We start from the raw sequence: 22,263 nt of genomic DNA, 5'->3' as shown, positions 1-22,263 counted from the left end.
TCTGGGGTGTTGAGTGAGAGGAGATCAGAGGAGAGGAGCAGGGAGAGGAGCGGAAGACTCCGAGTCAGCTGTGAGCTTAACGGCTGCCAAGGCTGCTTCAGAGAACTTCAAGCTTCATTAAGCCTTTAAACCCCTAGCTAGCTGCGGCGTTCTTAAAGTCACCATGTCACCACCGAATTCCTGCTCACTACTCAGCCATGTGACGGGGGGAAACAAGACGCACAGTAACAGAAAATAAAAATAAAAAAAGTATTTCAATGTGTGTACTGTGGACAAACTAATCAAACAAACTAATGTAAGGTAAATGTTAAATGGCATGAAATGGCCACATGTATGCAAATACTGTATCACCAAAAGAATTGACTCTTTATGTAGTGAAAACATCCTCTCTCTGGCCTCACGGTGCTATGAGTGTGTGTACATGGAAATATGAACCGCCTGGATTAGGGCATTTTTAAGGCAGTTTAGTCTGACTGATTAGCCTTTTCATTTGAAACTCGTATAATGGTCATGTGACATTTTCTGAGCGGGCATGTATTAGTCTGCTACGTGTCGTGTACAAAGGGGTCCTTCAAGCTTGGGCACTGGCTGGCTGGCTGCGTTGGATATCTCCTTCGTCATCCGTTCCACATGAGCGACGCATTCCCATGCTGCACCTGTCCGTCACACGCTGCCTCAAACACGTGACACAGCAACACTGTAAAACATTAGCCAACTCTTTACCCGAGCGAAGGAAAAACCATCAGCTCTACCCTCTCCCCTGACGGTCGAGCTCGCCCGCAGTATCCTACTCTCTGAAGTGGAGACAGCAGTAGCCTAAAAGTACAATAGGCCAAGTAATGTATTGCCTGAGTGACTTTTGAATAAATAGGCCAACCAATAACAGTATAATGACAGTGAATCTCAGTTCAAAAGCAATGCACCGTCAACTAAGCGCAAAGTTTCACTCAACTGGAGCACTGCAGTTTGTGATACGTTTGATTCAGACTGAAAAAAATATATATATATTTTTTTTTTAACTAGTCAGGGCAGACGGTTATTAAAAGTAAAATCCTCGGTTATCCTAAATGACGGTTGTTTGCTGAGCTAAACTAAGGAGTAGGCTAATACAAGTAAATCATTCAGGGTGGGTACAAAGCACTCTGGCACCTCAGCCTCTGGGGAAGCCCTGTGTGCTGAGGTTTAAACCACTGCTTCTGTTCTCTCTCTCACACACACACACACACACCCCTCCTCTGAGTTTGTTAGTGGGGAAACAGTTACATCCTCTTGGCAAGGGGGAGCTTTGTTAGGTTATTCTCCTGGGAGGTCTCTGGGCTGATCCGAGTTCAGTGGAGTCACAGAGGGACACGAACCCAACGCAGAAAGACGCCTGAGCGGAATCCCCACTTCTGTTTTTCAGAGGAAATGGAAGTTAGGTTGATAATACTGTTTCCTGAAAACCAGTCAAATGCGCTTTCTGACAACGCCGCTAAGGGTGGAGGGACACTGAAGTCTCTGAAATATGAGCTGATCCTAGTTCAGTGGGATTCTGGAAAAAGGTACCAGGTTTGGGAATCGCCGTTTCAAACCACAGCCCCCCCCTTAGTCATAGAAGCCCTCAACTCACACGGCACCGGTTATCGACACAACATCTTTTCTCACCGCCTTGAACTGTGAGTTTTTACTTGGGTCAGGTCTATCTTTAGTTTATGTGATAAGTATCGTAATAAACAATATTTTGTCTGTGTAGGTCTCGGTCTTATTATCCTGCAATAAGCGTTAAGTCATTTAATTACCAACATACAGTATGATTTACTCTGTTCCCTTAAGTCTTGACGGAGAAAATGGAGGGCCAGAATATACTGTACTACTGACCTGTCATAGTAATGGGCCCCTGGGGGGCCAGAACTGGAGGTCTCACTCTGCAGACGGTCAAAGAGCACCGCCATGGCCCTTTGATCTGAGCCGGCCTGCTCTGTGTGTGTGTGTGTGTGTGTGTGTGTGTGTGTGTGTGTGTGTGTGTGTGTGTGTGTGTGTGTGTGTGTGTGTGTGTATATCTTTCTGGCAGACCCTCTGCTCACCCAAGTAAGGTACTGTATCTCATCTGGTCACCGAGGGAAGGTCTGGCTGGATTCACAGGCTTTAGAGTAGAGGTTATACAACTGAGAAATCTCACTGCATTTGCCCGCCGTTCAGGCCTACATCTCCAACAGGCATATTTCACAGGTACCAAACAGGCGTTGTTGATTGTAAAGACATGACTGTCTCCGCTACACACCTAAAGGCCTAATCATGCATGACCGTAGAGATTAGATATTAGAATCTACTGGACTTCCTGTTACAGAGGCTTCACACACACACACCGAACACAGAAAGGCCTTCAGTGCCACAGTGGCCTACAGTGAAAGCAGCTGTGCCCGCAGCAAGTCAGCCAGTCAGCCGAGGCAGCTCCCATTTTCCCTCTCCTTATAATTCACTATCTGAGAGGAACAGTCACTCAAAGTCAGTCAGTCAACTGAAGACGTGGCAGTAGCACTACTAGCTTCCCTCCTCTGATCCTCTCCATCCTCCCTCTTTATATTTCATTTAGCAGACGCTCTTATCCAGAGCCACTTCTAGTTAGTGCAGGTGAGACGACCACATATCACAGGCAGAGTAAGTACACTATTCCTCAATAAAAGAAGTTAGCAGCTAAGTCAGTGGTAGTAGGAAAAGACAAGAGCAAGCTTATTTTTTTTTTATGTGGGAGGTTGTTATTTGAAGATTTTCTGTGAAGAGGTCGGGTTTCAGCCGTTTTTCAGAAGATGGGAGAAGGACTGGGCAGGGACACTTCCTCCCCCAGCAGACGTGCCCGGCATTCTAGAAGAGCCAGCGTACATTCCTCCACCATTCGAGTGCCTCACACAAGGGCATATGGGGCTGCTGCTTTTGAACGACCTTGTTGTACGCTGCTACTCCTGCTCCACTGGCCTTTTAGACCAGAGTCAGGCGGTCGGACTTTTGAACTGTAGAGAGACAGGGACCTGGGTATTGGGTAGTGGCCCAGGGGGGTGAGTAGAGGGTCAGACAGGGCCTGAGGAGGGCTCAGATGAGCAGAGTTAAGGTGACTCACGTGGGAGGGGACAGGGAGGGGACAGGGAGGGGGGGGGGGGGGAAGTGTTCGCTGGCTCCTGGAGGTTGAGCAGCATCAAAGCTACTGTACTGTAATGGCTGTCACAGCTGGTTGGTTGGCTAGCTAGTTCGACTCAGCTGACTGCACATGTATGCCACACAGAGAGGCTGCAGGCCTAGTGTTAAGCATATTAACTAGAGCTGGAAGATATGGACAAAAATCCACATTGCAATAAATTGCCTGAATTGGTGCGATAACAAATAGAACAATACGTTGAATAACAATGTGCAGCATTTTGTTTTGTTATTATCCTTTAACATCTACTACTAGTTTGATTTATTGTAGCCATCAATTCTCCCATTAACGATCACCCATATAGCAAACTTACTTCACTTCAAACGTCACATTTCTGGAGTACAGGCTACTTATCGTAATGAACGATATTAGCAAAATGCCTGCGATAAGTGGTCGGTGTGGATTATTTTTGGTTAATCGTCCAAGCTCTACTGTTAACCACCAATATCACACACACACACACACACACACACTTTCGCTCTCTCTTTGCATCCTAAACCACACACACGCTTCTACATGAAGATTCTAGTATCCACTCAAGTCACTGTGGGCTTTTAAACAAAGACACAAAAGGACTACGGGCCTGGCACATTTGACCGTGAAGGTGAATGGGACAGCGACAACATGTTAGCCATTTTCAGTTTCACATTGACAACGACCTCTGCAACAATAGCTAGCCTCTCTCAGTCCGGGCAGGACAGGACTCACGTTTGGGGAGACAGATAGAGTGTGTGTGTGTGTGTGTGTGTGTGTGTGTGTGTGTGTGTGTGTGTGTTTTGGCCTCTGTTCACGTGCAGTACCAGGCTCCTAAATTTAAAAAGCTCACCTTCACGTTTCTAAGACCTTCATGTCCCTGGAGAACGTTCTAGAAACAAAGACACAGTCAGACAGGCTGTGTGCTAATCATCCCCTGCTTACCCAGAAGCCTTGGTTATATTACTGCCACTTCTCTGTCTCTCTGTTTATCCCCCAGCTGAACTAGAGGTGGTGTGTCAGTGGTGGGAGAGTGAATGAAAAGCACTTCTTGCTCTCTGGTGGGACTGGGGCTAGTGCTGAGGGTGGGACTGGGCTGAGGATGGGACTGGGCTGAGGATGGGACTGGGGCTAGTGCTGAGGATGGGACTGGGCTGAGGATGGGACTGGGGCTAGTGCTGAGGATGGGACTGGGGCTACTGCTGAGGATGGGACTGGGGCTAGTGCTGAGGCTGGGACTGGGGCTAGTGCTGAGGCTGGGACTGGGGCTAGTGCTGAGGCTGGGACTGGGGCTAGTGCTGAGGCTGGGACTACTGCTGAGGCTGGGACTGGGACTAGTGCTGAGGCTGGGACTGGGGCTAGTGCTGAGGCTGGGACTGGGGCTAGTGCTGAGGCTGGGACTGGGGCTAGTGCTGAGGTTGGGACTGGGGCTAGTGCTGAGGTTGGGACTGGGGCTGAGGCTGGGACTGGGGCTGGGGCTGAGGATGGGACTGGGGCTAGTGCTGAGGATGGGACTGGGGCTGGGACTGGGGCTAGTGCTGAGGATGGGACTGGGGCTAGTGCTGAGGCTGGGACTGGGGCTAGTGCTGAGGCTGGGACTGGGGCTAGTGCTGAGGCTGGGGCTAGTGCTGAGGCTGGGACTGGGGCTAGTGCTGAGGCTGGGACTGGGGCTAGTGCTGAGGCTGGGACTGGGGCTAGTGCTGAGGCTGCGACTGGGGCTAGTGCTGAGGCTGCGACTGGGGCTAGTGCTGAGGTTGGGACTGGGGCTGAGGCTGGGACTGGGGCTAGTGCTGAGGTTGGGACTGGGGCTGAGGCTGGGACTGGGGCTAGTGCTGAGGATGGGACTGGGGCTAGTGCTGAGGATGGGACTGGGGCTAGTGCTGAGGATGGGACTGGGGCTAGTGCTGAGGATGGGACTGGGGCTAGTGCTGAGGATGGGACTGGGGCTGCGAGGATGGGACTGGGGCTAGTGCTGAGGATGGGACTGGGGCTAGTGCTGAGGATGGGACTGGGGCTGAGGTTGGGACTGGGGCTAGTGCTGAGGATGGGACTGGGGCTAGTGCTGAGGATGGGACTGGGGCTGAGGTTGGGACTGGGGCTAGTGCTGAGGATGGGACTGGGGCTAGTGCTGAGGATGGGACTGGGGCTAGTGCTGAGGATGGGACTGGGGCTAGTGCTGAGGATGGGACTGGGCTGAGGTTGGGACTAGGGCTGAGGTTGAGACAGACTGGGGCTGAGGTTGGGACTAGGGCTGAGGTTGGGACTAGGGCTGAGGTTGAGACAGACTGGGGCTGAGGTTGGGACTAGGGCTGAGGTTGGGACTAGGGCTGAGGTTGGGACTAGGGCTGAGGTTGGGACTGGGACATGCAAACCCAGCTTGGCAGGCAGGCAGTTACTGTGACAGTCCAGGATGCAGGGTGCCTGGAGGACAGGGCCCGTGCAGCATTTAAATGACCACAATTTACTGAATACATTTAAGAGCTGGGGTTTTATAGTCCCCCAAGCCCCCCTTACATCCCTCTCTCTCTACCCATCCACTCCTCTATCCCTCTCCCTCTCTCCATCCATCCATCCATCCATCCGCCCACACAGGCATTCATGCCTTTCATTGCAATGATAATGGGCCAAAGCTGTAACAGGGCCCATGTCTGAGGGCCATAAGTTGCAACGCTGGCTTTGTGGCCATATCATGCGTGTCGATGGGAGCGGAGTGTGCTGCCACGGTTCAACAAAGACGGAGGGAGGGGAGGGAAAAAACAACCACGCTACAAATGTAAAAAAAGACTGTCCCTACTACCCTTCAGCAGGGCAACTTTGCCCAAAGCATCGCTTCCCTGTTATTCTTACAACACCTCCTGCCAGTATAAACACACAGTCAGGCCTGGTCGGCAAGCCTGGACACGATAGGTGAGGGGTGTTCAAAATGTGTGTGAGCTATACACACACACTACGGTGATATTGGATAGGCAGTTATTGTGTGGTGAGCTTCACTTCCTACTTACCTTGTCAATACTTGTTCCCAGAGCCTTATATCTGCCTATCACTACCTTCCTGCATGGAATATGGACTGTTACGCTCACCTCGCCTGTCAAAGTTCACAGTTAATGACAACCGGGAAAGAATGGGCCCGTCCTAGACCATCTGCAGGGCATTATAACAAGAGGACAATAGTCTGTTTCTACACTGGGGATGCGGAGAGGTGAGGTGCTGCAGGGTTGACTTTGAGCACCTGCAGGGTAGGCCGAGATATAAGTTACAATGGTATTGCATGGCATTAAGCTGCACCCATGTAGGCTAACGCCATTCTCTAATACAAATAGATATTGTAGGCTTTGGAATGACACGCAGAGAGGTGTACACCAATGCACAAGTGTACATTAGGTGCAACAGTTCCTTCCTTGAATTCCGTCCCCAGAAATGGCACAAAATGCACAAGAGCGTGAAGTGTGCACAATGATGAAGACAAGGTACACGGCTTTTTCGCTCTTACCAACTTCAAGAGCCGCCTATTAAAATCAGGCCACCGATTCGGAGCATGTGTCAACATAAGGCCTGGTGTAATAACATCCACACATCTCTCACACCTCAACAGCGCCTCATAAACATCATTGAACAAAGTGGCTTTTTACCTGCGTAAAACCGCAACAGAGAGCCAAGCTCGGTGTTCATCCCTTCCTCCTGCACGCGCCACGGGTCCTTAAATCCCAGTTTAAAGAGAAAGTCATTCTGGATCTGGAGAGGCCTCTCGTCTTGCCCGAGCCTCCTGGCAGCTTCACCGTGGAGCTGAACGTAAAGCGTGGGACTGGTGTCACCTGCCGTGTCTCTATCCTGATCTGTCGCCCCCGACCCCGTTCTCAAACCGCCTTGCCGATCGTCAGGTTCTTGGATGTCAGGCCTATTATCCCTCAAACAGGCCCGGGACAACGAGCTACTGCTGGGTGGCAGGCTGCCCAGACTGAGGAGTTTGAGTCTGTCACCTGCCCCCATATCGTTTGTCACGTCATTTAAATGCACGCCGTTGCTAAACTTGTAGTTGGCAGAGACAGTGTTGCCATTGGGGAGAATGGGGTCAACGTTTGCGGTAGGACAGTCGAGCTCTAGTTCGTCTGAGGAGCTTCCATAGGTTTCGTGGCCCTCCATGGCTCTATCAAAAGTAGGGCTCAGGATGGATGCGTCTGTGCCCAGGATCATGTCGTCACTGAGGGAGTCCCGGTGCTCACTGAGCCGGACCCCGGAGCTGCTGAGGTCATCGAATGCACTGCTGCTCTCCACGTCTGAACCAGAATTGAGCCCGTAGCTGTCCAGTCCGTTCAGCCTCTGTTCTGAATCATAATCGTTAGGAGTATCCAGGTTAGAATTCAGCTCCGACGAGTTAGTTATATTATCTTGCGACTCTGAGTCTGGAGTAAAAAGTTTTGCATCTAAATCCTGTTGCTTTTGCCTCTCATCGCCTTTCTCCATAAGCAGCAGCCTCAGCCTGTCACCTGGCTGGTCCGATAGGCCGCCACTGACTTCTGGGGGTCCCGAATGGTTGCGCTTGATACTTCCATCTTCATTTAGTTTAGACTGGGCGTCATTATATGTATACTTCACGTTACAGTTGCCGTTTTGATCAGTCTTTAAGTTGTCTTTACAAAATATACGCAATACAGTGCTCGACTTACTGCAGAGTTTGCTCATACGGAGCGCCATCTCGCCGGCTGTCGTATCCATCGTGCACACAACCGGCCTAGGATATGAAGGCGACGTGAGTTTATCGTGGACATGTATGGATCCCCTGTGAAGATCCCCTCGCACCCACTCTCTATCTGAAGGCTGTAGTTGCATGTTTTGCCGATGCCTCAACAACGTCTTCCTATCCAGACTCCGAGTATGCAGAGACGCAGAGGAGATGGCCGAGTTCATCTTGGCGCCGAAGGCGGCAGTGACAGCTGAGGTGGCAGTGGTTGCAGAGAGGTTCCTCTTCAGCCTCCTCCGTCTCAACAGGAGCGAGTTGGAGTTACTGGACAAACTCCGGCCATTCGTAGATGTGCTTCCATTACTTTTATTCGAAGCACTAGACCCCAACGCAGCCTGGGAATTTCTAATATCTAGACGAGAGGCTGCCACATTTCCACCGCCATCATCCACTGGCGTCCCCTGGGCGACAGACAGTCCACTAGGCTTCTTAAACTTATTCGCACTTACATCTGCCGAGCCTTTATCAACGACAGTCCGCGCACTTTCCATTTTGGCAAATGAAAAGTACACTAAATCTCCGTGCGTACTTCGCTTAACATCAGCCTTCTACATAAAAAAAAGCGCGTCAATATGAGCACAATACAGTAAATATCCGCCGGTTGGGCGGTGTACTTATCCCGCTCTTCATTCACTTATTTGCCTTCGTGCTCCAGTTGGAATCTCCCCTGCTGTAGCCGAAATCATTTTTACCAAGGAAATCCGCTAAAAGAGCCTGGACTCGAAGTTAGAGATCGGTACAAGGACGGAGACGAAACTGTGTGTCTCATTTACACTGAATACTATGGTAGAATATGAAATGAACGTCGGGAGACCTCTTACGCAAATACAGAACGATATATATTCATGATGTGACAAATGGGGCGCAACACGGTATTGCCTTCTGGGAAATGTATTTTAAAATGTAAGGATTTCATGTTGAAATACCGAAGTAAAAACTACATTTCCCAAATGAAGTGAATACCCACAGCAGACAATGTTCAGAATGGTGTAAATAGATATGTAATACACAGAAATACAGCTCCTGTTTGGTAGAGAGCCTTATCATTCTTAAGCAAAGGGCAACATTTCTGCTGTGCCTTCAGAACGTATTAATCATACCCCTTGACTTATTCCACATTTTGTGTTACAGACTGAATTAAAAAATAGATATATATTTTTACCCATCTACACACAATACCCCATAAAGACAAATTGAAAACATGTTTTTAGAATGTTTGCAAATTTATTTAGAAAGAAATACAGAAATCTAATTGACATAATTATTCACACCCCTGAGTCTCTAAGAGCTTTCCACACCTAGATTGTGCAACATTTGCCGATTATTCTTTTCAAACTTCTTCAGCGCTGTCAAATTGGTTGTTGATCACTGCTAGACAACTATGTTCAGGTCTTGCTTTTCAAGTAGATTTAAGTTAAAACTGTGTCTCAGCCACTCAGGAACATTCACTGTCATCTTGGTAATCAACTCCAGTGTAGATTTGGCCTTGTGTTTTAGGTTATTTTCCTGCTGAAAGGTGAACTCATTTCCCAGTGTCTGGTGGGAAGTGGACAGAACCAGGTTTTCCGCTAGGATTTTGACTGTGCTTAGCTCCATTCCATTTCTTTTTTATCCTGAAAATCTCCCTAGTCCTTAACGATTGCAAGCAGACCCATAACATGATATAGCCACCACTATGTTTGAAAATATGGAGAGTGGTACTCAGTAATGTGCTGTATTTGATTTACCCCAAACATAACACTTTATTCAGGACAAAAAGTGAATTGCTTTGCCACATGTTTTGCAGTATTCCTTAAGTGTCTGTTTGCAACAAGGAGGCATGTTTTGGAACATTTCTATTCTGTACAGATTACAATGTTATTGATCCATCCTCAGTTTTCTCCTATCATAGCCATTAAACTCTGTAACTGTTTTAAATTCACCATTGGCCTCAGTGAAATCCCTGAGTGGTTTCCTTCCTCTCCGGCAACTGAGTTAGGAAGGACACCTGTATCTTTGTAGTGACTGGGTGTATTGATATACCATCCAAAGTGTAATTAATAACTTCACCATGCTCAAAGGGATATTCAATGTCTGCTTTTTTTTATTTTATTTTGACCAATCTTCCAATAGTTGCCCTTCTTTGCGAGGCATTGGAAAACCTCCCGGTCTTTGTGGTTGAAACTGTTTCAAATTCACTGCTCGACTGAGGGACGTTACAGATAATTGTATGTGTGGGGTACAGAGGTGAGGTAGTCATTCAAAAATCATGTCAAACACTATTATTGCACATTTTTACTCCTAAGCTAATTTAGGCTTGCCATAACAAAGGGATTGAATACTTATTGACTCAAGACCTTTATTTTTTACAAATCAATAAAAAAAATGAAGTTTAAACTATTCCACTTTGACATTATGGGGTATTGTGTAGACCAGTGATATTTTTTTCTCTCTCAATTCAATCCATTTAAAATGCAGGCTGTAAACAACAAAATGTGAAAAAAGTCAAGGGTTGTGAATTCCATCGGAAGGCACTATATATGCAACAACCTTTATGCACTGCCCATGTCCTTAGTGAATATCCCTCTTGCGGGGTTGTTTGATAGCTCGGACTGAACCTTCTGACTATGCAGGAAATGAAGTTACTGTACCTGGAAAATAAACTTGTCAAGTGTATCAAGCATAAAACCATTCTAAAGCCTATATCAAAATGTTACAATAGGAGACGGAACATGTATTTCCCAACACTAATACAAATATATTAAATCTAGCAGCCGTTTTATTAGGATTTGTGCTTGCATCAAATACCATGGGAAAATAACCTTAGTCTTCTTGACCAGTGATGACCATCAACTTCAGTTGAGCACCATCTCTTCAGGACGCCATTTCACAAGGCCACAACTACTGGCCGACTTGCTGTCCTCAAGGATATTCTATTGTCCTCTTCTGCCACCTAGTGAAGCTTCCGCTGAGTATATTGACAATAATCCTGGTCCCAATCATGATCTGGGGACCCACAGGGTGTGCAGCCATTTACTGAAGCTCAGTACAAACACTCCTTATTCTAATGAAGTCATTCAATTAATCATTTAGTACACTTGACTGTACACTGTTCCAAATGCTACCCCAGAACCTTAAAGAGATTATTCGGTACATTTGTATCCTTTCTTTGCCAATAGTTCTAAAAGTAGCGCTCGCAAGCCAAAAGTGGCCCCTGAATATTGCATATTACGTCACATATGTGCGCCACGTCATTGCGCTCGCTCTCACTCTGTTGTGTGTGCATCTTGCTAGCCGTCACTCAAAAGGGCCAGGGGCTGAAGCTCACTGGCTAGAACTTGAATTGCTAGGGGGCTGGCCTACATTGGGGGAAAATGTAGGGAAAAATGGCACAGCACAGCTTCCAGAAAAACAGTTGCTTTCAAACTCGGGATTTCATGGCAAATTGAAGTAAACAGTAATTCTGCTCAAATGTTATGCATGTATGAACTACACTGACACATCCAGCCTAAAATACTTATTTGCTGAAGTTTCGTAGCATTTTTTTTAACCTATACCCATTGTTAGTAGGTTACAGTGTAACAACTAGACTGAGTAATAAAACAGTTTGACTTACTTGATTTAAACCCTTGGCTCCTATAAGGTGCAGAGGCCGTGGAATAACGTCTTCCATCACTCTGATCGGGTCATGTCTTTCCAGGTCACACCAGTGCTGCTCTCGGTGACCTATGCCTGAACGTCTCGGCAACTGTTTGAGTCCCGGAGTTTGACTGAAACAATTGACACCAGTCAAAAAGGTGATTGCTAGAAAAATCCTTTTAATAAAGATTTATTGGACAGACACAAATCAGTCTACCTGTAGCATGCATTGTCCACCTGTGCAAAGTAAAGCATGACAGAGGGTAGGCTATGGGAGACTCCTGTAGTTCTGTACATAGGATTTATTATACATTACTCTACTGGTGAAACAAAGGACCTTTAAGTATACTCAATACTTATTTCTGAGATGTTTAAATAGGTCAGTGTGAACACTTGCATGTCATGGAAGTATTAAAAAGACAGATTTGTCAATGGGGTGGCCAGGGCCATTATAGCCAAGTGATTGTTATACCATGTCAAAATTGACTTTTTAGATTGACGAAAACAGTTTGAATGGTTTGAAATGAGATATTCAAATCTAATATGAAACCCAAAAACAACAAGTGGCACATCCAGACTATTCGGGATCAGGAGCGTCACTAACCCATAAACCAAGAGGATAACCCATAGAATTACATAGTGATTTATACGATCTCTGTGGGATAACCTCTTCAATGAGAGACTGAAGAGGTTGTAATCAATGTAAAGATCCCAAAAGCATAAATGAGATACCGACACAAAATATGCTTTGAGATTAAAGGGGATGGAATGAAAGCCAAAGTAGTAAGGCTACATAAGCATTTTACTCAAATCACATTAGCTACAATTCCTGGGCAGCCATAGACCCAATAGCCTCTGATGGTAATATTGCCATGGTTTGAGAAAATATACGTCAAATAAATGATCGTACAAAGACTGCAACATACATAATTATGTTTAATAGAGACATGGTGGTCATTCACATGGCAAATGGAAAGGAATCTATATTTCCAAATTGGAGAACAAAAAAAAAAGCTCATTTTCAAATTACTTAATTCTCTCCACGTACATGTAACAGAAAACAGTTTATTGCGGAATTTATATTCCTCAATTCCAACATGACACCATCCTCATGCTATGCGGCGATTTGTCAATAGACAAATGGAGAAGGGCCTCCTCAAAGTATTGATCAAAAGCTTTAAGATTCTACAAAATGCCCAAAACGTGTTGGGGGAAAACATGTGGGTGGCATGATGCTGGAATCAAAAAGGTAGCTGGTTTGAGCAGAAAACATAACCCTATCATCTTCTGAAGGTTTTACTTCCTTAAGGTACCCCAATGAAAATTAGGATAAACACACAGGGACAATATTGTAAATGAGAATAACCGGTGTAATAAATTAAGCAATATGTGGAACATAAATGCTTCAAACTAATATAACCTCGCTGATAACCAAATGTGCAATACCTTCTGTTCCAGAATGTTTTTGCAAATTTCATTGGGGCATCTTCTCACAGAACTACAAAGACGTTCAAAATGACAGAGAATGTCTTTTTGTTCGTACATTTTCCTATGCAGGTACATGGCCAGTCTGGCCCTTCACCATAACTAATCTATGTCTTATGACAAGCAAACGTTTTCATATAGAAATTTTAAGAGTAAAGCATATTGGGTACCATTTAAAAACAACTCAAACAGTGGCCAATTAGAATCCAATCCCGATATGCCCATTGGGGCCTTCCGTAAAATCACAACAGAAAAACTGAAATGAAGTTGAGGGCCATTTACAAGAAAAGTAAAAAAAGAATACTCTGGGATTTAAACATTCACAGTAAGAAAACGAGAACAACAAAAAAAATTAAACAGGGTTTTCATACAGTTTGCCCAGAGGCAGAAAGAATATTGCTTGTTCTTAAATAGACACAGGAAGAAAAAAATGACAAATTCCCCCCCAAAAAACAGAACCAAGTAAGTGCATGGCACTCACATCAGCAGAGTTCATTAAACATAAGAATGCAAAACATGAGAGAAAAGCTTGATTCTCAACAATAAATAATAAAAACCATAAAGTATTCCTGAATGGCAAACCAAGGGTCTCTGTTCTAAATGGCATCCTATTCCCCATTTAGTGCACTACTTTTGACCAGGACCCATATGGCTCTGGTCAAAGATAGTGCACTTTACAGATTCTCTCCTCTCGGAGGAAGTCTATATTCAAACGTCAGAGGCCTGTGACATCCCCTGAAGCCACAACTCAGTTTAAAATCAAAAGCACCACTTTTAAAAACAAAACTAAAATGATATAAAAAGCTGTTCAACCTTAACACATATATACAGTTAGTGCATTATCTGCCAGCTGCATTTTTCATTGAATTTACCCTTTTAAGATCCCAACATGAAATGGACAATATTGAAGCGTGATTCTCTTGTTACTTTCATGTCTGTATAAACACAATGTTTATTTGGAGAGTGTAAACAACAACAAAAAATTGTCTGCACTCTCAAATTCACAGTTAGCAATAGACAACATTGTCAGTAACAGCAGGAACTGAACTGCCCATGTCGGGGAGAAGTAGAGGTGGGATTACATGATAATGACACCGGGTGAGCCCCAGAGGGCGCTATAACCCAAGAAGAGCAGAGGAAAAATATTGCACATAATTCTGGAGTGTCATATGGATCCCCCACTTCTTTTTCTCTTTCACCATTCAAACACTACAGGTGACTCTACAAACAACACTAGGTTCATCTTAGCCAAGCCAGGATAACATTCTCCAAGTGGTTGAAGTCCATCTCTCCCAAGGTCCACGGGTAGACGGGTTAAAACTGTCCTTTCTGATGAAGAGAGAGTGAGGAAGTGGAGGCTCCTCTCACCAAGAGCAACAGATCAATCACAGCCAAGAATGACACCGTGAGGGAGGGGCACAGGTGTCATCACAGCCAGTCAATGATCTAGAGATGGCAGGTGTCCAATCCCAACCAGCCCATCCCACTACCATCATCCCCAAAGCACGGAGGTGCCTTCCTGAGCGTTCATCACTAGGGTGTGGGACCAGCTAGTCAGTTACACAGAAAGAAAAGATGTTAAGAAGATTGGTGGGAATTGGGGGGTTAGATTATGTGCTACTAAATCAGGTGTCCATCTACTGTTTGTCTCTGGAGGGGAAGCTACCGACCAACTCAGTTGCAGGGTATCGAAAGGCATTTCAGATCAGAAGACATGGCCTTATTGTAGAAATGGGCACCATTTACTGTCCAGCACTTATGGTTCTCAGTGGAAAACAGCCAGTCTGTCTAGCGTTCCAATCAGACAGTGATGGTCTATGGTCTGTGAAACCTGAGGGAGAAAGGAGCAGAAAATACTGCCATTTGTACAGATTCCAAAAGGTCAAATATTGCAATTCCATTATTATAGATATGCTATAAACATATATCAAGTATTTACATGTTTGTACAGCCATTGCCTTCCACCATGACATTCAGGGGTGTGTTCATGCTTACAAATGCATAGCATTAAAACACGCTAACGCACATCTCTTTACCTGGTTAAATGGCGACTTGACTCATGCACTTCCATCTCGTTGCTCTTGAAATCGTTGAGTTCCTTCCGTATGGCTGCCTATAAGGGACAAACAGAGAGGCGGAAACAAAGGGTTAGTGCCAAGACGAAAAGAAAGTTACGCAGTCTTGCTTCGTGTCCTTTTAGAGACACTTTATACATAATTTACTCGCTTCTTAAGGTCAAGAGTGAATAAACTAAATTCTCTCCACTAAACACTCTTCTCTCTCCTTTCGCCACCCCTTCCCCTCCCACTGGTTTGAGAAAGGGAGCAACAGGAAAGTGCAAGCTAGGCATACTTTAGACGGTGCATCTTTACATCGTGGGAGAACGTGTTATGCAAATTGTCTGCATTATCTTGTCATCCTAAAGTCTGCGACCGGTGTGCTCACATTACACCAGTTTGCTCTCATCGTGACCCCTCTACACCCCTCCCCATCCTGCGATTTCCAGCTGTGTCGTGGCATCATTACCCCTCCTACTGTGTGGCTGGGTTAGCTTAAGTTGCTGCATCAAGCTGATGAGATTTCAACATTTACAAGGGTGAATAATGACATCTTACAAAATAACTAAAATCATTCTCGTCATCTTCCCCTTCTTTTAATCTTTTGAGATAACACCGGAGGCACCTTCTTTAAGTTTTGCATTGTGCAACCAGTACTTTGTCTCTGATTAGATGCTATAAATCCCTAAAATGATCTTGTCCCAAAAGACGACTCAATCTTCCAGGAACGACATAGGTGACTCAGTCGGGGCTTTTGGATAATCCCCCTGACATGTTCCGACACAGGCCGGTGATGTCACAGACAAGTCTAATTAACAGGATGACACAGGGGAACATCTCGTCATCTCATCCCCTGAGCAGTGTAGGATGCTACTGAACTGAAAACAGGAAGACATAAAAGCCCTGACCTCTGGTAACTTAAGGCGCGAGGAATGTAATATAATGTCAATGGAGCGTGTGCAGTTAAGGGCGAGGGGTCCTGCGGCACCGTCTGTCCTTCCCCTCGTTACCATCTTTCGTAACGCCGGGGAACATTGTGTAACGGAAGGCAGAGTTAGCCAACTTCGGTTTTTTTCCCCGCCCAAAATGGTCCTCAGGTGTTGACCCCGTATGCTCGGATCCCAGCGCTGCTGCTCAAGTCACAGGGATAACTGAGGGAGAGAACGGCTCACTCTTCTCAGAACTACAGAGCTCATTAAAAGTCAGAACCATGTGCTGACAGCCGGCGTACGGCGGATTGCTCGGGGGTGTTGACTCTCGGAATGGTGGGGGGGAGAGGCAACGAAGACATCTGAACGAATAAACAACAGCACTGGAAGTGCTGTGAGGAGAGGAGCACACATCTCCTGGCATTGAACTTCTGCATTATGCTTTTCTTTGAGTTCTGTACTGAAGGATGGAGAGGGATTGATCCAGGGCAGTCTGCTGAGAGAGGCTATAACAGCAGAGGGAAAGTACAACAATACGGACCTACAGGCTTTGAACCTTTGTTTGGACCTAAATAATAGATATAGAGGAATAGATGGGAAGATCCACATTGTGAGGCTGAAAATGTTAATGTGCTCCCCAGGGCTGTGCATGTGTACAGTAGGTATACATGGTTTTCTCTGCAGCATCTACCGACTTTAAATAAGCTATATACACACACACACACAAACAACTCATAAATGGTACACAACCTCAAAGGCCATTTGATGCTAAATGACAATGCCTAACAAAGCGCTGAGTAAATATCTCTCAACCCACCCATCCACTCATCCAGCCCCACCGCTACTTGCCTTGTCGGCTGCTGTGAGGCGTGTCCAGGGTTTGTCTGCCCGTCGGTCGTGTTCCGGGGCGTCAGACACCTCTACGTAGTCACTGAAGCGGATCAGGATCTTCGCCCGTCTCAGCTCCTCCACCGTGGGCCTCTGACTCAGCTGGAACGAGAGAGAGGAGCAGTCACTATCTGGGACCGTTCGCAACAGACATTTCAGAGTAGGAACCCTGATTCTAGGATCAGGTCCCACCTGTTCATATACTATATCAACTGATCCTAGATCTGTACTTTAAAAAGCTACTAGGTTGAGTATCTTTCCAACTTCGATGCGGCTTTGTTTCTGAAACGACCTAGTTATACTGTACTCCACATGATAGAGTAGTGCGTTGGGAGTATAGCCTGCACAGAGCAAAGACCACTACGTCAACCTTTGACCAGGAGGCGGCAAATCGGGCCTGAAGGCTACTGAACTGAAGGTAACCTAAACACCAACAGAGCGTGGTTTCTAAAACCACCAAGTTATACCGATCGATCAGACTAGTGAATTTGGCGTGACTAAATACAAGTCTCTGGGGCTACATTACTACATCTGGTCGTGATAAAAGGGCTTCTTTTTTTTACAACGAGAATGAAAGACTAGTAGTTGTGTATGAGTTCCCGATCATTACGGTATGCTCACGAAACGGCAGGAAGTACAGAACCATATAGCTGCTACAGCCAATCCCTGGGACGACTGCAAGGTGTTTGTAGAGACAGCAGGTGCAGGAGACAGTGCTGCTATGCAATTTAAGGTGATAGGAACATGCCCAACACCTCACTGTGGGGGCAGAGAGAATCTGGCTTGGGTCACTGATAGGCCAAGGGCACCGAAGACACGATCGTCTCCTGGGGTGACCTTGGATATAGAGTGCTGTGACACCTTTCTCTCCTCTCACCCTGAGTGAGTCATTTTTGTGCTTTTTTTGTTTTGCTGTGTGAATGTTCTGTCACATCCCAACACCTTAGAGAACAACAGGGAGCGTTGGCAGTTGGCACGCTGTCGCGCACAGGGGTTATGCAGCATTTTTCTAAACCCATTTAGGATTGAACTGCCAATTCTACCGTTTTTGGACACCCCCTTTCTTTCCTTCTCCCGCCTTACCTTTCGCGTTAGTCGTCGTTTTATCTCCCTCTTCTCCTCCAACTCCTCCTGCTCGTTGCGCGCTGTGGGAAACACAAGGGAGCAGAGGTTAGTCTGTCTCAGGGCACAAATGGTGGTGAGTGGGCTGAGGTGCTTAGACAACATTTGAACACTACTGGAAGGAGAATAAACACCTCATTTGCATAATGTAGCTGATTAAAAATCCAGCAGCAGCACAAACGCACTTAATATTCAACGTCGCTGAATTTCTCAAAGCCTTAAATTGTTTATCGTTGCCTCTTTGTAATGTCGGACTATTTGCATGGCAGAAATGGAGGAAGGGAAACGCCGTCTCCCTATCCATCATTCCCACATGGCTCGTTCTTCCACGTTCATTAACATGGGGTTGGTTGGCTCGTTTAAAGTTACATTAAAATAACAAATCGCTTGCTTCTAGGGAACGTCGGGACTATTCAGACCAAAAATCACATCCAGTTTTGCTCAGAAGAAAGAAATACTCCCATCTCACTAGAGATTCCCCTTAGCCTGTTCCATGGATGCTCTCCAAACTACCAGACAAGCACTCTCCAGCTTTAGAGGGAAGGAGTTAAAAGCAAAAGGAGGCAGAGGACCGAACACATATTAGACTAGCTCATCTAAAAACGCACCAGAGAGTTCCGTGTTAAATATGTAACGATGCCACGGTTCTTTTGGTTTGGCGCGCCAGTCCCAACAGAACGTTCAAAGACGTGCCCCATTTCTCTAACCTAGGCAGCGTTGTGGGGGAGACTTCCGTTCCTGGAGTCTTACAGTTGCACCCCGCGGTTTCCTCTTCTCTACGTTTTTCTTCTCCTTACACACATAGCCAATCACAGCGCGACCTCTAGGGGAACAAGGCACTGGGTATTAAACAGGTCTCCATCGCCTGCGTCTCTGATATGGAGTGTGCGTTTGAGCTGAGAAACTAGCCTCTCTGGGCTAGCTAGAATCCGGAGGGAACCACACTGCCTTGCCTTCCTCAGATGCAGGAGAGAGAGAAGGCAAGATGTATGCCACTGGCTCTGGGATAAGTAGGCCTCTGAAATAACCAGGGTAACTGTGGTTCGAGATGGCTTGCGTAAAATACTTATTAAACGTGGAATAATATGTTACAAATCGGGTCGTCAAGTAGTCACTGGGAATAGTAGTAAACGGGAGAACATTAGTGTGGTTTCATAAAGTGGTGATCAGCAAATGGCTGCTGTCCTGTTAATATATATATATATATATATATATATATAAAATGATGGTATGTTAGAATGATAAGGAGTAGAGGTACATACAGTACTCACGTTTCAGGATATTCCGCTGTTCCAGCTCCTCAGCACTGGGCCTCTGACTCAACCGCCTGCACAAAAACACAACCAAAACATACACGGTCAAATCAACCCCACAGCAAACACGGTCCACGGCAACCTCCAACTAACATGATAAACAAAAGCAAACTTTGGCAACTAGCCTAATCTCTACAGACAACCGTAAGAATCAAGTCAAATTACCATTCTAAAGAAACACATGCAAACATGAATAAATTCCCCCTCAATTTAGCAGCTCACTATTTCTGTGCGTGTCGTTTCAGGACAAGTCCTAAAATCACGAGCCAAATCACGAGGAAAATTGTCAGTTTCTCTTCCTACACGTCTAGCCAGTTAGTCACTCCCCTGCTGTCACTTCTCCTTTAACGGACTCCATCCTGCCAGTGTAATCTAAGTGACCGTTTGAGTGACAGCTTGAGTGCCAGGCAGCACCAGTGTCAACTATGGCCGAGTTGGCACGCCAGGACTGGTGGCATCTCAGTCAGTACAGAAATCTACACCCATTATCTGCCAGACATGAATAGAAACTGACTGAATTCAAGGCAGTGAGCAGGCCTCTTTCCTTAATCTTCGTATATTTGTTATAGACCAGCACCAGTATTCTCAAGATCATCATGTACATAAAAAGACTCCTTTGCTTCATTGAGATCCTAATGTACTTCCAGATGGATCACCCTCTTTACGACATCTGGTTCACACACACACACACACACACACACACCAACCATGACCTCTATTCTCCATCCTAGTTACGTTATCTAGGGAAGTCACTTTGATGGAGAGTGAGTGAGAGCGGAGGAGAGAAGGAAAAAAGGATCTAGGCAGAAAGAAAAAAAATAAGTAGGGAGAATGCAAGAGTTAAGAAAAGAGAGTAAATATATTGAAAACAAATGCCATTCCTAATTTGACTTTACCCTCGTCTTTTATTATGCCTGCAAGGTCTACGAGAGAGATCTCTCGTATCAAATCTCCAATCTTTAACATCAAGTGCTTGACATGACTGGTTGAATACAGTATGACAATTTTTTTTTTTTTATTATTTCACCTTTATTTAACCAGGTAGGCCAGTTGAGAACAAGTTCTCATTTACAACTGCGATCTTTCCAAGATAAAGCAAAGCAGTGTGACAAAAACAACAGAGTTACACACAGGATAAAAAAGAAAATACGTACAGTCAAAAACAAGGTCGTTGAAAATGCTTTTAGATAGGGATCACTTGATTGGTCAATTGCTCAAGGTCCAACCGAAATTTGATTTCCGCTTTTAACCCAACCCTTCCGAAAGACACGCATACAGATGTTGGAGGTGCGAGGGGATGCCACACCGGGCACTGTAATGAGGGGTTAAGTGCCTTGCTCAAGAGCACAACGGTAAGCAATGATATCTAGGATTTGATACCGGCGACCCTTTAAATTCTTTTTTTTTTTGGAATACACTTTGAATAAGTTCTGAACACAGCAGAAGTAGCTATTCGGACTGAAATCGATGTTGGCTAGCTAGAGCTCCTTTTACTGCAGTGGGCTGAATCAAGGTTACAGAGTGTTTCTTGGTAGTCTTAAATCTACTTTGAAACAAAAAGTATGCACCTCACACAATCTTATGGGCTGTAAAAAAAGAACACACCTGTACTATGTCCGATATAGAGTTGAAATGTATTCCATTTTGAGTTTGAATCCCAATATTACCCTTCACACACACACGAAATAACAAAACTGTTTGACATAGAAACACTGGACTTTTGGCGTTTCTTTCTTTTTATAATAACAACAACATTCCACCCATAAGTCCATTAGGTAATTTGACTGTAGGAAAGAGCTAAGAGGCTGACAGGCATCTGCTGCTACAATGTCGAGGACCCAGAGATACAGCGAGACGGATTGGCTTGTCTCGTCTCATTCGGCCGCACACGTCCTGGAGAAACAAGACGGTGCCGTGTCCAACATCTGGCTTGCCTACTATTTACTGTGTACTAATCGTACTACATACTACTGTGAACGTACTGTTTAGTAAAAATGCAGTGAGCAACTACCAACACACTAGGTTCATTCACACTCAATGTGTATGAATGACTCAGAATGTGACGCTCGCCATTCGTTTATTTTGGTACAGTGCCTCAATTTATCTGATTATCAGCCATTGTCAAAAGCACTGAAAGGTCTGAAAAGACAATTGCATTCCTCTAGTGTGCAGCGAATTCTACCAGATCAAACGTCACAATTACACTGAACAAAAAAATAAAACGCAACATATTTCAAGGATTTTAATGAGTTACAGTTCATAAGGAAATCAGTAGTAAATTAATTATCCCCTAATCTATGGATTTCACATGATAGAATACAGATAGGTATCTGTGACCAACATATATAAAAATAAAAAAAGTAAAAGAAAAAAAAGGGTAGGGGTTTGGATCAGAAAACCAGTCAGTATGTGGTGTGACCACCATTTGCCTCATGCAGCGCAACACATCTTCACATAGAGTTGATCAGGCTGTTGATTGTGGCCTGCGGAATATTGTTTCACCCCTCTTCAATGGCTGGCCGAAGTTGCTGGACATTGGCGGGAACTGGAACACACTGTGGTACACGTCGATCCACAGCATTCCAAACATGCTCAATGGGTGACATGTCTGGTGTGTATGCAGGCCATTGAAGAACTTGGACATGTTCATCTTCCAGGAGTTGTGTATAGAGTCTTCTGACATGGGGCCATACATTATCATGTTAAAACATTAGGTGATGGCGGCAGATGAATGGCACGACAATGGCCCTCAGGATCTCGTCACGGTATCTCTGTGAATTCAAATTGTAAATCGATAAATTGCAATTGCGTTCATTGTACGTAGCTTATGCCTACCCATTCCATAACCCCACCATGAGCCACTCTGTTCACAGCAAAGTGCTCACCCGCACAACGCCCTACACGCCGTCTGCCCGGTACAGTTGAAACGGGGTGTCATCCGTCAAGAGCACCCTTCTCCAGAGTGCCAGTG

The 22,263-nt window shown here is 45.5% G+C and overlaps 2 protein-coding genes across 4 annotated transcripts in view; both read right to left on the bottom strand.

The window, feature by feature from the left end:
- LOC106599727 (PH domain leucine-rich repeat-containing protein phosphatase 1) overlaps positions 1 to 8,703 on the bottom strand; it is an 85,617-nt gene extending 76,914 nt beyond the window's left edge. Inside the window, exon 1 of the mRNA XM_014191031.2 lies at positions 6,772 to 8,703. Within this exon, the coding sequence (XP_014046506.2) occupies positions 6,772 to 8,371 (1,600 nt within the window). The 5' untranslated portion in view covers positions 8,372 to 8,703. The remainder of the gene's footprint in view (positions 1 to 6,771) is intronic.
- A 3,711-nt stretch (positions 8,704 to 12,414) lies between these two features.
- LOC106599725 (phosphatase and actin regulator 1) overlaps positions 12,415 to 22,263 on the bottom strand; it is an 83,901-nt gene continuing 74,052 nt past the window's right edge. For 2 of the 3 annotated variants that reach the window (XM_014191030.2, XM_014191028.2), the window contains exons 8-12: positions 19,242 to 19,306; positions 17,941 to 18,002; positions 16,819 to 16,959; positions 15,020 to 15,096; positions 12,415 to 14,814 (exon numbers count right to left, since the gene is read on the bottom strand). In XM_014191030.2, coding sequence (XP_014046505.1) covers positions 14,799 to 14,814; positions 15,020 to 15,096; positions 16,819 to 16,959; positions 17,941 to 18,002; positions 19,242 to 19,306 — 361 coding nt within the window. In that variant the 3' untranslated portion in view covers positions 12,415 to 14,798. The remainder of the gene's footprint in view (positions 14,815 to 15,019; positions 15,097 to 16,818; positions 16,960 to 17,940; positions 18,003 to 19,241; positions 19,307 to 22,263) is intronic. The other variant, XM_045714718.1, reaches the window with a different exon arrangement.

The sequence above is a fragment of the Salmo salar genome, chromosome ssa03, assembly GCF_905237065.1.
Source record: "Salmo salar chromosome ssa03, Ssal_v3.1, whole genome shotgun sequence".
Taxonomy (NCBI): Eukaryota; Metazoa; Chordata; class Actinopteri; order Salmoniformes; family Salmonidae; genus Salmo; species Salmo salar.
Note: the sequence above shows the minus strand (reverse complement) of the source record. Positions and strands in the feature narration are given on the sequence as shown.